The sequence below is a fragment of the Carassius auratus genome, unplaced genomic scaffold (assembly GCF_003368295.1).
Source record: "Carassius auratus strain Wakin unplaced genomic scaffold, ASM336829v1 scaf_tig00013767, whole genome shotgun sequence".
In the NCBI taxonomy this organism is placed as follows: domain Eukaryota; kingdom Metazoa; phylum Chordata; class Actinopteri; order Cypriniformes; family Cyprinidae; genus Carassius; species Carassius auratus.
In genome coordinates this window covers 1,361,159-1,376,255 of record NW_020524440.1, presented here as the reverse complement: position 1 = coordinate 1,376,255, position 15,097 = coordinate 1,361,159, and the positions used below count along the sequence as shown (strand labels likewise).

The 15,097-nt window shown below is 35.2% G+C and overlaps 1 protein-coding gene across 1 annotated transcript; it reads left to right on the top strand.

Moving 5' to 3' along the window:
• The first annotated feature begins 1,284 nt into the window (after nucleotides 1-1,284).
• LOC113074168 (FYVE, RhoGEF and PH domain-containing protein 1-like) lies at nucleotides 1,285-14,753 on the top strand. The gene is made up of 12 exons (XM_026246927.1): nucleotides 1,285-1,418; nucleotides 4,525-4,663; nucleotides 4,857-4,915; nucleotides 7,444-7,590; nucleotides 7,687-7,779; nucleotides 7,870-7,949; nucleotides 8,148-8,178; nucleotides 8,277-8,378; nucleotides 8,982-9,110; nucleotides 9,194-9,352; nucleotides 9,440-9,586; nucleotides 10,438-14,753. Exons 1-12 carry the CDS (start codon nucleotides 1,317-1,319, stop codon nucleotides 10,705-10,707), a joined length of 1,458 nt encoding a protein of 485 aa, XP_026102712.1. The 5' UTR covers nucleotides 1,285-1,316; the 3' UTR covers nucleotides 10,708-14,753.
• Nucleotides 14,754-15,097: the final 344 nt, after the last annotated feature.

The window sequence follows — 15,097 nt, the reverse complement described above, 5'->3', positions numbered from 1 at the left end:
ATCTTCTCCAACATCTGCTCCATCTACTGCCCACCAGCAGTTCCTGCTGCCAGCGCTGGAGAAGCGCATGGAGGAATGGTGAGAAAGAAAGAAAAGGACTGTGATAGCGATTTTATTATGGTAAAATGGTATGTTTCTAATGTTCTATTTTCTCTTTGTACTTTCTCTGTCCAGAAGATTAATTGTAAATTTCCTATTGTAAATATATCAAAAAGTATTTTTTCATTAATAATATGCATTGCTAGAACTTCATTTAGACAACTTTAAGTGAATTTCTCAGTATTTAGATTTTTTGGCACCTTCAGATTCCAGATTTTCAATAATTGTATCTTGGCTAAACCATACATCAATGGAAAGCTTATTATTCAGCTTTCAGATGGTATATAAATCTCAATTTTAAGGAATTGAGCCGTATGACTGGTTTGTGTTTCAGGTCACATATAGTTTGTAGTAGTATTAAAAAAAAAGATTCTTACACAGTATTTTGGTCTTATTTTCCAGTACAATACAAGACAGGTCTACCTAAAAGGCAAATCATTTAAGATATTAAGTCTTGTTTTCTGGACGATATCTGCCAGTGGTTAAGATAAAATAACTTCCATATTATTTTTCCTACCCATCTGTGAGATATTTTTTTATTCTTTAAGCAAAAGCTGACTTAGTTTTTGATTAACTTTTCAGAACAAGACTCAGACTTATTCTACACACTTCAATATCTGAGGAAATTTTGTTTTCTCAAGTAAATGTATTTTTGTACTGGAAACAAGACAAAAATATTGACAGCAGTGTATACTGTATACACTATTATTCGTGGATAAACTTGGACATATTTATATATATATATATTTAATTATATATAAGAGCTAGTTACAATAAAATATGTTTCATGTTAATTGTTAATAACCCCATTGAAAAATATTTGATTAGTCTAAATATAGAATGTTATTTTAAAAGTAGAGTTGGAACATAACAGAAATTCGTAGAGTTTATTAAACTAAAGTGTTGTTAAAGGCTTTGACTATTTAACAAGGTTTATTTTATTTTAATTTTTACAGTAGCTCATGCAATCAGATGAAATCAGAGATTTACATCACATTTTCTTTTGGACATAACTAGAAAAGTTTCAATGTAGTTTGATTTCAGAGGACATATGCAACATATGTGTTCCATAAAACAGTCCAGTTTTGGAAAGGGAAGGGTGAACTTCTCATTGAGTTGGACACAAATGATGAACGGACCTTGACTTCCGCCTCTCTCCTCAGGGATCTGAACCCCCGCATCGGGGACATCTGCAGAAACTGGCGCCTTTCCTGAAGATGTACGGCGAGTATGTGAAAAACTTTGACCGGGCCATGGAGCTGGTGAACACCTGGATGCAGCGCTCCTCTCAGTTCAAAGCCATCATTCACAACATCCAGGTACCAGACCGGGATCTAAACACTGGCTAAACTAGCGATGCTTTGTAAAAATACATTTTTTTTGTATCATGCATAAATACTTTGTGATGATACAAGCAATCAGTTGATTTATGCTATACAGAATGTAGCAGTAGTAAAGAAGAAATTATTATATTAGATTACTAGACATTCTGAAATCAACATACTGTACATTTAATTGAGAAGAAAAATGACTTATGTGTTGGTTTCAGATAAATGTATAAAAAAAGAGCTATGCTTAAAATAAGAAAATATCTGTCAGTGGGGTCAGAAAAAAACAAAGGGGACAAAACACAATTCTTTTTTTTCCTTACCTCACTGAACGATATATTTTCTTGCTTTTAAGCATAACTCACTTCATTAGATAATTTTTTTCAAGAAAACAAGCTCTAAATAAACGTTTGTATCATACATAAATATTGGATTGATAATACAGTACTATTGTTCAGAGGTTTACCGATTCTTGTTAAAAGTAATTATTATTTTACATCATAACTGCATATTGTATTCTACAATATTCATGAGGTAAAGAGAATACAGTAATAATTAAATTAAAAGGTGACCCTAAGTCTCTCATATATTTATATATGCACAAAATACACCACAATTCAGAAGTTATATTTTTTTTATAATTTTAATTCAGCAATAATGCATTTAATTGATCAAAAAAAAAAAAATGTTTTTGAGCAGGAAATCAGCAATCATCGTGACATTGAAGACAATATTGAAACATTGAAGAAATTTCACAATATTGCGATTTCTACTGTGTTTTTCATCAAGTTAATGCAGCCTTGGGCAATATAAGAGCAAACATTGAACGATAATGTAAATTTAAACAATATCTGTTGATTGCATCTAGTATTTTATATATTTTTTTAAATGACTAATCTAACTGCAGTGCATTCTGCTATTTCCTCACCTGGGAGGGATGCAAACAATGCTGCATTTGATTTAAGGCTAAAATAAGGTATCTTAACGTGGGGCTTTTTTGTAATTAACTTTGTATCTAGTATGCTTGCAGCTCAGTAGAGTTTAAAACAGAGCGCTGAAGAGATTTTAAATGTAGAAGTATGAAACGACAGTAGGAGTTACAATAAAATTTCTCTTTAAAATTCAAACTGTGATAATGTCAAGGCATAAATCGTTTTCTTTTAACATGGAAGTGGAAGTCAGATGTGGTGAGTGCTGTTGAGCATCACACTCTCAGCTGAAATGTGTGAATATGAGAAAGTCTTCCCAGCTCCCTCACTCTTATAACGAGTGTTAATTGCGCCCCAGCATTGCATAATTCACACCCATGGACTGAGTGAACAGAGCGTGTGTTAGTCACACAGTAATCTTTTCACCAGGTGCACTCCACCAAATTCACCTTCACAGTCTGAGACAAGAGCGTTCCATGTTAAAAATGAGGTGAGCGCTCCCACGGCTCAGCCACGATAGAGTGCGTCAGATGAAACAGAGAGTCGCTGTGGGTGCGTGACTGTTTTTGGGGAGTTGTAGGTTATGATGAATACTAATGGTGCAACAATCAGGCCTGGTGCTGCACTTCAAACGTCTCTGGTTGCCACTGTGTGGAGAATATTAAGAGAGCTCAACGCCCAGCGCCTGAGATCACAGCACTGCTGGAAGGAGATCAGGCATGTCACGCACCGGTTACACTACCCATGAATCATCTGGATCGGGCTCGCCCGTGTTTTGGGAGTTAGCCTAATTGTTAAAGACAGCATGAAAGAGCATTCATTCACTTTTGCAACATGATGTGTTTCACAGTGAAACTAAATATTTAGTGGGAAATAAAGTAGGCAGAGACTTGATTTCTTCCAGAAGGATTTGATTGCATTGGGAAAAGTAAAATTTTTAAACTATTGCTCAGGAATTTGAGCAAACCTATAGTTTTCAATATTAATCTAAATTAAAGTTTGGAAAAAACATATCTAGGAAGCAAAGTATAGAGACTTGAGGATGTATTTTAATAATATACTAAGTTAAAATATAAATATTATATATTATAAAATTCTAAAGTTTACATATGCTTGATTCTTAATACTGTGTTACAGCTGTTTGTGTGTGTGTGTGTTTGATAGTTGTTCATAAATCCCTGAACAGTTAAACTGCCCACTGTTCTTCAGAAAAATCCTTCAGGTCCCACAAATTCTTAGATTTTCCAGCATCGTTGGCATATTTGACCCTTTCCAACAATGACTGCATGATTTTGAGATCCATCTATTTTTTACTGAGGTGCGTGTCTGAAAAGTCTCCCATTTGATAAATAAATAAACGCAATTCTTGTAGAGAAAAAAAAGAGTTGGAAGCAGCAGTTGTGAGTGGGTTGGCTCTAGCTCCACGTCTGGATTAATTTACGTAAAATATTTTTAACGAATTTACCTGAAATAAATAATCACATGCATTAACACATAAATTTTGACAGAATATATATGTCACTAATATATATGTCACTAATATATATATATATATATATATATATATATATATATATAATTATATATATTAGTGCTGTCAAATGATTCATTGTGATTAATCGCATCCAAAATAAAAGTTTTTGTTTACATAATGTGTTTGTACTGTGTATATTTATTATGTATATATAAATACAAACACATGCATGTGTATATATATTTAAGAAAAATATGTCATATTTATACATTAAATATATTTATATATAATATAAATTAAATGAATATAAATTTGTACATGTAAATATTTGCAAAATATTTACTATTTGTGTATGTCTTTATATATACATAATATGCACAGTACACACATATATTGAGTAAACGAAACGTTTATTTTGGATGCCATTAATCGTGATTAATCATTTCACAGCGCTAATATATATATTTATTTTTATTATAGTATAAAACTTAACGTATAATATATATAATGTGTATATATATTTTTATGAAAGCATTTACATATAATAAGTATGTGCACAGATAACTTTTGTTCACAGTAAATGGACTTAATCTTCATGTTGTCTTTAAGGTGTCTGTCTTTGCAGATATTCTTGATGGGATTGTGGTGCGTGGTTTATTTTTGCTCATTGCATGATTTTGTGTGTGTTTTGCAGAAAGAGGAGATGTGTGGGAATCTTACCCTACAGCACCACATGTTGGAGCCAGTGCAGAGGATCCCTCGCTACGAGCTCCTGCTCAAAGACTATCTTCATCGCCTGCCAGAGGACGCAGACGACTTCAAAGACGCTCAGAGTGAGTCCAGAGCGGTGGAGCGCTCAAACTGGCCTTATCTCCTCCACTGACCCAACCGCCCACTTTCTGTTTCATTGGTGCATGTGCCTGGAAATATTGCATTGAAAAGATTCATGCAAGGTTAACAGGCCAAGATAAAAGGCGAAATGGAAAAATGACACCTTGTGAATATCAAGTCCTTTATCCTTTACAGAATCTCTGGAGCTGATCGCCACAGCGGCAGAACATTCAAACGCTGCCATCAGGAAAATGGTGAGTGCAGCTTCAGACGAACCACACACACTCCGTCTGGGGTGAAAAGCAACACCGCCACTTAACATCCCTTTGTAATTAAACTTGTTTGCCTCTTTAATGTGAGGTCTGTTTGGAAAGTCTCTCATTTGAATCTGTTAATTGCTTATGTTTTTATTTTCGACATCTTGAGACATGAGACGCCTCCCTCCAAATAGACCTGACCTAAAACAGACAACGTCAAATCTAACGTTTTTATCATCACTGAAAACAAGCTCATAACCATGCCGTAACAAAGTCTAAGTCTAATTGTGATCAGGCAGTCAGTTTGAATATAGCAAGTAATATTTTATTTTAAAATATGCACACATTTACTCTTATTCACATATTCACGATTAATATTTCAAATGCACAAAACGTTTCTTGGCTTGTAACATTCAGTTATGAATTGCACGAATCATGTACTGTAAATGACAGCATATTTTCAATTCAAAACAACAAAATTTCAGAAAGCAATTCGAGTAGTTTTGCTATATGTACAGTATATACTGGATACTGGATATATGTAATACTATATGACATATATTATTATAATATATATACATATACATATACATATAATATATATACATATAATATATATATACTTTAGTGATATGTATAATACATCATGTGTTTGAATATATATTTCAAGTATAAAGTTTTTTTACTTGTATTTATATTATTAACATATATATATATATATATATATATATATATATATATATATTAGGGGTGTAACGGTTCACAAAATTCACGGTTCGGTTCGATACGATACACTGATGTCACGGTTCGGTTCGGTACGTTTTAGATAAAGCAAAATGCAAAAACATCTCAACTTTTCAGAATGCCGCAAGCGCACCGCGGGTCATGTGACAAGAACTAACCAATCAGCTTCATCCTTTCCCATAACAACGTTGAAAACTCAGCCAAGATGAAGGAACAGCTGATCATAGTTGTATATGGATTGCAATTTTGAAATAAATTTAGTAGCAGAGCTACTGCAAGCGATTTTTAGAGCTGCAAATCCATTTATCCTTTGCTGAAATTTCCGCGTCTCATGGAGAGAGCACGTCATTGTTGCTTAGCAAAGACAGACGCCTCATGAGCGCTTCTGCCCGAGCGCTTTGGAAAGGAGGAGAAAGACGTGCTTAGCGTTTTCCACGCGTTTTTAGGAGCGATATGTGAACGGCCCCTAAGGCGCTCGCTCACTCAGCACGCGCTGAAGGCTCATTGCAAAATGTCTAATGCATTTAACAGACCAGAAATATAAGATCCTAAAATAACCAACAGGTCTGGTGTTTGAGTGCACTTTGGATTCCCTGTAAGCTATAATACTGGTGTCTAAATGCTGCAGGCAGTTTGTTGCGTGCATGTTTCTCCTTTTTTTCGTCTTTTCCCAGATACTGACACAATAAGGTGATGTCGGCGTAAATGAGTTGACATGTTTCAAGTATTCCCGCTGTTTTTTTTTTGTTTTTTTTTGAAGCAATGAAGCAACCGCGCGAAGCCCTCACTATATAGGATTTTAGAAAGAATGCAGAGCACTAGTGTAGTGTGCAAACTTACCACAGTGTGGATTTCAGAAAGTGTGCAAAGACTTCACGTGCACACTTACCATAACATGGATTTACAAATAATGTTCTAAGGAGGGGCTCTCATGTCACTCTGATCGAGCAGCTCATAGATGGAATCATGCATCTCAAACAATATGTTTGAGAGTCATCTTCTTTTTCTAGTCTGTTAAACGCATTGGCCATTTTGCAACGAGCCTTCAGCGCGTACTGAGTGAGCGAGCGCCTGACTGAGTCATAACATAACATAAACATATAAGTTGGTGTTTTTTTCTTCTTCGGGGGTGTCAGGGGCGTTGCCTGTTACGTCGTTTGGGTTATTGGGCTACCTTGTTGAACGCATATCATTATATTTCTCTTTTTTTTTCAAATATAATTAATTAGTCCAACGAACCGTTCGGTATACATAATGCGTACCGCGTACCGAACCGAAAGCGTCGTACCGAACGGTTCAATACGAATACGCGTATCGTTACACCCCTAATATATATATATATAAATATATATATATATATATATATATATATATATATATATATATATATATATATAATTTACATATTGATAGACAGATAGATATATAACATTGTTTAATAATATTACTATAATATCACTAAAGTTTAATAACATGTATATTATGTATGTATGTGTGTGTGTGTGTGTGTGTGTGTGTGTGTGTATATATATATATATATATATATATATATATATATATTAGTTTTTTTCATAACCAGCATTCACAGGGCAGTCTTTTTTATTCTTCTATTGTAAAAGTATATATTAAAATATTTTTTTTTAATTATATAGATATAATTATTCATTATTATTATTACTATAATACCATACTATATATATATATAATATGAGCAAATATTGGTGGGGAAAGTTGCCCATTACTTGATGTCTGTACAAACGTGTGAATGTTTTATCCCTCAGGAGCGCATGAGAAAGCTGTTGAAAGTGTACGAGTTGCTCGGTGGGGAAGAGGACATTGTTAACCCGACTAATGAGCTCATCAAAGAGGGACACATCCTGAAACTGTCAGCCAAAAATGGGACATCACAGGATAGATACCTCATTCTGGTCAGAGACAAACATTAATGACATAAATCAGCTTTTTTTCTTTGTAAAAATGTTGGTAGATCATGCATGTTTAACTTTGTTGGTCTCTCTCTGAAGTTCAATGACAGGTTGTTGTACTGTGTCCCCAAACTGAGGCTGATAGGACAGAAGTTTGGAGTGCGAGCGCGGATTGATGTAGACGGGATGGAGGTTCAGCCTGTTTTTATCTTGTTTACAGCATAATGTTCAAAATAAATCTGCTGTTATCAAATGGCTGATTCTCTCTGCGTTGCTTCACAGCTGAAGGAGACCAGCAGCATGAATGTACCGCGAACATTTCTGGTTTCGGGAAAACAGCGTTCACTGGAACTGCAAGCAAGGTACGGCTGAGGGAATGTGCTTCTTCTGCTTTAAAAATCAGATATGGGGTTGATTGAAAACCTCAGAAATGTTGTCTGAGCTTTTGGGCATTAGGAGAAAATACCCAAGATAAGCATGTCATCCACTGGAAAACAAGAGTAGTATGTGCGGCTTTTGGCATTTTTTCATATGTTCGCTTTTTTTTTTCTTTTCACCAGGACGGAAGAGGAGAAGAGAGATTGGATTCAGGTAAGCTTTTCTTCATCACATCAGGTTCTCATATCCCTCGACTATAACACTCCTGCAGTTGCTTATATTATTAACAAATGTTGTTCACTTTCTCACAGGCGATCCAGACCACTATACAGAGACATGAACAGACGCTGGAGACCTTCCGGATGCACAACTGCTCGTTTCGGGAGGAGGACTTCACTCCTCCAAACTCTCCGGTTAGTTTTTATCTTATCACTCACAGTGTTGTTAACTAAAGCTAAAAGTACAACTATTTAAAAAAAAAATGTGTTCATTTAAAATATAGCTAAAATGAAACTTGAATGAAATGAAATTATTTTTATATTTATATTAGAATTTTTTTGCTTAACTTCAAATATAAATGTTGCATTGGCAACCCAGGGAAATAAATAATTTGAAGTTGAAGTATTAAAATTACTAAAAGCTAATTCAGAATATTGATAAATACTGTAAATAGTATATAAATCATACTAAAATAACACTAAAGCCTTATCCAGACCTCATTCGGATTTTAATGGTCAAAATAAAACGTCTATCAAAATAAAATCTCTATCCGGAGTAAGTAAATAATATAATTAGTTTAAAAATATTATACATTGAAAAAAAATCAATTGTTTGATGCCACACTTAAAAATGTATGTAATTACATTAATTTACAAAATATCAAACCAAGTGGCATTTAATTTAAATCATACTACTTTTTAATGCAAACACTGATGCAATGACATTTGAACCCATGTTAATTTTCTGAATATGTTTTGTGGCCGCTGCAGTATTCTCTGACCGCTCTTTGTTTTCAGAATTGCTCAGAGCTTGGAAAGCGAGCGCCCACGCCGATCCGGGAGAAAGAGGTAACGCTGTGCATGAAGTGTCAGGAGCCTTTCAACTCGATTACTAAAAGACGGCATCACTGCAAAGCCTGTGGACATGTATGTTACCCTGTAACTCTCATTTGACTCGACATGCTCCTGATGTTGACGTAGTGGGCTGACGAAGGGCTTCTTGATTTCAGGTGGTGTGTGGAAAGTGTTCGGAGTTCCGTGCCCGTCTGTTGTACGATAACAACCGAGCCAACCGTGTGTGTATAGACTGCTACACCATGCTAGTGGGAGTGCCACCCTCTCCGGCCAGTCTGAGCAACAGCGCACTGAGACGCCGCTCCATTCTAGAGGTTTGATAGCAGATTTAAACTCTTTGGCTACCCAAAGCATGAAAGTTAGTGGTGGTCTATATTTTTTCTCCCCTTTTATTCCTACAGAAACAGGCCTCGGTGGCAGCTGAGAACAGTGTGTTGTGTAGTTTCCTGCATCATATGGAGAAGGGAAGTGGACGTGGATGGCAGAAGGCTTGGTTTGTTATTCCTGACAATGAACCACTGGTGCTGTACATCTATGGTGCTCCACAGGTAAGACGATCAAACAAGGCTGCATCAACTAATCCACAGGTTTATACACCACTATTATGAAAGTGTGTGTGTTGTTGTATATAGTATATGATTTGTTATTTTTTTCTGTATTTTTGACAAGAATTTGAACCATCATGACTTTTGTAGAGCTGGCATTATCATCTTTTTGTGTATCTACAACCGTTCAAAAGTTTGGGGTCAGTGTGATTTATTTATTTATTTTTTTATTCAGTGAGTAAATTGTTTGAAAATTGATAATGAAGACATTTATAATGTTACTAAAGATTTCTATTTCAAATAAGCTATTCTATTGAACAAAAATATGAAACATGAATGAGAAATGTTTCTTGTGCAGCAAATCAGAATATTAGAATGATTTGTGAAGGATCATGTGATTCTGAAGACTGGAGTAATGATGCTGAAAAGTCAGCGTTCCGTCACAGGAATAAATTACATTTTAAAATATATTCAAAAATAAAAGCGTTATTTAAATTTGTAATAATATTTCACAATATTGCCAGTGTTTTTTAATCTCTTAAATGCAGCCTTGGTGAGTAGAAGAGACTTGATAAAACACTGAAAATGTTATCAACCCCCCCCCCCCCCCCCCCCAAACCTTTAAACAGTAGTGCATATGCTTGTTTGACATCAAAATTAAATTTGGTCACAGAAGGTTGCACTTGCAGGGGGATGCATTTGACATGCATGTTACTGCCAGAGTCATGTGATCAAACTGATGTTAACACTAGGTGTAAACAAGGCCTGAGTGTTCATTCCGTGACTAATGCGGTTCACAGTGGTCAGTTAATGATTGACCAGTGAAGTCAACCTTTCTCTCTCCATACGCACAGGATGTCAAAGCCCAGCGCAGTATTCCTCTCATCGGGTTCGAGGTGTCTCTACCCGAATCAAGTGACCGTCTAGAAAGACGCAACGCCTTCAAAATGAGCCAGAGTCATTTGACCGTGTACTTCAGTGCCGACTGTGAGGAACTGCAGCGGCGTTGGATGGAGGTCTTATCAAGAGCCGGCAGGGGTGAGGAGCTGCAGTCAAACGGTCCGATATCCGAGGCCCTCGAGGAAGAAGGGGAGGAGCCAGTACCTACGGGAGAAAGCACATGATTGGCTGAAAATATGATATCATTTTGCACACACAAGCTGTACAAATGTGACCACAGTGACAGGATATAATAGACAAACACACACACACACACACATATACCTTCTCTCTTACACACATCTTTATTAATTGTCAGTTCTAAATTGCATGAAATATCTACAGGTATTTTTCTCTGTGTATTGCTCATCTTGTGTGAGTAACCAGTGTTTGGAACAATCTGACAAAAGTGTGCACACTTCAAAGATGACTTATCAGAGGACACTTGATTACGTCCATCAACTCTTTCAGCCGCTAGAAGTTTCTTTGTTAAATCGACAGTTTCTGCCAAATCTCAAGGTGTTGTGAAGTGGTTTCTCGACCGAGGTTATGGTTTAGGAAAAGTGAGATGGTTCTATGGTTTGCTGGCTGTGCGTGAACGTTTGGTCTGGTTTCATGAAATGTTTAGGTGACTTAGAAGAGATTCTACAGTAAAATACCCTAGTTTACATAACCAGAAGCTGGAGGGAATTTTGTTGATTTTAAATCTGCTATGAAGAATGAATCTTGCCAATATTAATGGCAATAATCTGCTTGGTACCCTGGATTTCTCATTTCGATGACGTTAAACATTGGCTATTGCATTTAGTAGTGAATTGTGACAGGACTGGCCACATGAACCGTTGTTCAGCTATGCAAGCCTGTGTACATGTGTGGTAATCAGGAACTGCTGGAACATGGCAGGAATATTTATTAAGCGGGTTTTAACCACTCACAACGACAGAAATATGTGCTTCCTGTTGACTTCACGGTCCTTCAGGTCAGAAAACACCAACAAATTTACTCTGCCACCTAGTGGACGCTCATCACAGCGTGCGCACGTTCTAGGAGTGAATGTCAGGGAACATGTCAAGAAACTAAGTTAGAAACTTTTGCATATAAAGTAAATTAATCTTGATTTAATGACCGTTAAGATTTTTGTTGCACTGTGACATGGTTTAATAGTAAAAATCTCATTACTATAAGTTGAAATAAAATTTATATTATTTAAATTTTAAAATACATATTTATAAAGTGTAGTATTATTTGATGTATTGTCTTTAATTTATGCCGGTAAAAAAAAAAAAAAACCTTGCAGTAATGAGAATCTGTTAAGAACTATTGAGAAAAACATAAAAACAAAACATCTTAATATGTCACAATGTAAAAAATAAAAACTTAATGGTGCTTTGGGGGTGAAATGTGTTGAAGCTGGTTTCTGCCATGGGGTAAAAATAAGATAATTGTGACTTATCTCAAAGTTCTGAATTTTTTCTTGCAATTCTTAGTTTATATCTCACAGTTCTGGCTTTAACTCATAATTACAATATGTAAATTCAAAATTCTGAGAAAAAATTAGAATTGTGAGATATAGACTCACAATTGCAACAAAAGTCAGATTTATGGGACAAATAAAAAAAATAATAATTATGAAATAAAAGATTTGCCATTACATTTTAATTTCTTTATTCTATGGCAGAATCAGACTCTCCTACAATGTGACCTGGACATGTTTTTGTGAGATTCACACCTAGGACTGTCCCTTTTGTTCAGACTGTACGGAAAAACCATTCAGAGGAGGAAAACGTGTAATAGGAACGTTTCAATTAAGGGACTGGACAGGGCTGTCCCTACAGTATAAAAGAGAGTGAGTGTGCATCAGTGATTCTGAATGCAGTAGTGTTATTGCATTTGATAAGAATGCAGATAATATGCTGATTTACGGTCATGAGGGTGTGTTTGAATCGGGCTAGTTTTTATCATTGTAAGCTCAATGATATCCCTGCCTTATTTAGAGGGGGTTTTGATAAATGTAGTATATATATATATAAATAAAAAAAGGTAAAAGTTTTGATGAGGATATCAAACGTTTTCAACCGTGTTGTATTTGTGTATGAAAAGTGCAAAATATTAAAGGACAAATTCATTTGTAAATATAACTTATTCCTCTGAGCCCAGTTTTGTGGGTTAGGTATTGTCGATGAGCTTCGGTGTTTGATCTCTGTTATGTGCCGTTTTAAATGGACTTCTGAGCATTGTGGTAAATTCCAGGTCAAGAAAAGCTTAAGATAAGACCACATTTTTTTTTTTTTTTTTTTTACAGAGGTTGATATTCAGTGTTTTAGGTAGAGCTTCATTTTCATTTCCTCTTTTGAATCCAGTTATTTGTCAATGTGAACGCCTGATGACTCACTAAGAACTTTTTTGTGTTTGATATTGCTTTAATCTTGCTCTTTGTTGTCAAAGACATCGCTCAAGAAAGTGAAGGTGAATCAGTCGGTGTGTTTTCCCAGTCCACCAGCCTCCAGCCTGTCTGTGTTTTCCTTCCTCAGAGGTTTTTGGACTGTTGATGGCGTGGCTTTGGGACAGGGCTGTGTGTGTGTTCACTTCCATATGTTTACGACTTGTACTGGTCATTCCCAGATCCTCAGTTGAGCCTGCCAGTCACTCACGCTGACACACACTTTCATCTTCCTGCTTCTCTCAGTATAATTGTTCTTGATATCCTGCCTTACTGATATTTTGCAATCTTGTGCTTATCTACACATTGTTTTCCACAATTGCCTTTTGCCAGAGTATAATGTGTACTAGAAATTGAAATGTTTATCACATATTTTGTTTCTTTACCTTTCTTTTTTGTTTAATGCTAATATTTATTGTTTCTTTTTTTTACTCGAGGTAGTAAACTTTGCAATGAACCAAAAGATGAACACTACCGAAATACAAAGGAAAAACGCTATTTGTTAACATTTGGGAGAATTTAAGTTTCTGTGTGCTCTTAAGTATGTTTTAGTCCCACAATAATTGGAAGGTAATGCATGAAATTAGATTTGTAAATTTTTATGGTTTCTATTTTTCATCACTTGGGCCACAAAATTTATTTGTAGACTATTTTTTAAGGGATTTATTTCTCTGAAATCTCACAAAAACTACATTTTTAAAGAAGATGTCGATGAGGTACACTGTAGTTAATTTTAGTAAGGATATCTGAACAACTGTGCATCTGACATTAAGAGTCATATACAGAAACAGAGGTGCTATTTTATCGTTTGATCAAGGGAATAGCTTTGTGTTTATAAATATATGATATAATGGGATCAGGAATTCAGTTTTCCTGCATAATTACATGAACAGGCTATAAAATGAGTGTGGTATTCTGTGTGGCAAGAATCATCTGGGAGAAACCATTACATCCCTGTGGTGCAGAACAGAGAATTAAATTACATTGTATATATTGCATACCAAAAGATTCCATGAACCGCATGGTTTGAGGATGATGATGTAATCTGTTCCTACACCTGGATTTTTGACTTGAGTGTTCTGAATCTTGTTCACTTTTATAACCTAGTTCTATTGCACCAAAACATTTTGCCATGAGGATGATTACTTTGTTACACACCAAACATTGAAACCCTATTTATTATAAACCAGGGTTTGGTCAAGCAGTTTTTTATATGGAATCTAAAGAAAGAAATGTGGAGGCACGGACAGCTGTTTGGCTCATAGATATTAATGATTACCTTTCTAGAGATGATCAACCATTTCTTCTCCTCTGCTCTCTGGCATCCTCACAGAATGAGCGCCTCCTGTCTTGTTTCTCTCTCTTTTTTTTGCTGACTCTTCAGGTGATGTAGCCTACATCTGCAACAAATCAGCACAAAGGGATTTGTAAAACATTGCCAGACAGCCCTATCTTCTCAAGGACGGTTCACATGTGTTATTGTGCTCAGAAACACTCTCTCAGACAAACAAGAAACAGCTGTATTACTAGCTTTGATATGTTTGATTCTTCAAGCCCATTAGCCGAACCGTCACAATATATGGCACAAGTATACATGCTATTGTTTTTCCTCAAGAAACCTGGTTTATTGTACACATAATGGGTATTACTGTTATTTTAAGTACTATTAGAATTATTATTGTTGATTAAATTAGTGGCAGGCCACTGGGTACCATTGTATGTTAATATCCCAATGAAATCTGTGCAAGATCATGAAAATGTTTATGAAATAAAGTAATAAAAGAACAAAAAGAGTGTCTCATTCATTTCAATTTGTGCCTCTTTAAGGGTTTTTTTGTTGTTGTTGTTGTATTTTTTTAATTTATTTTAAGTGTATCCTATTTGAAATGAAACCAATAACACATACATATGCCTGGGCAATAATAAATAATTAAGCTTAAAGTAAACAAATATTTTGTCTATTTTTTAAAGGCAATGCAAATAAGATGCCATATTATATACTCAATTAAATCACAGATTATTAATTTAATCGTCAACATTATTTTAATTATATTATTATCTTCAGTCGAATATCACACGTTCACTATCCAAAACTAAAGGATGACGAAATAGTTTGAAACGTTATATCAAAGGCT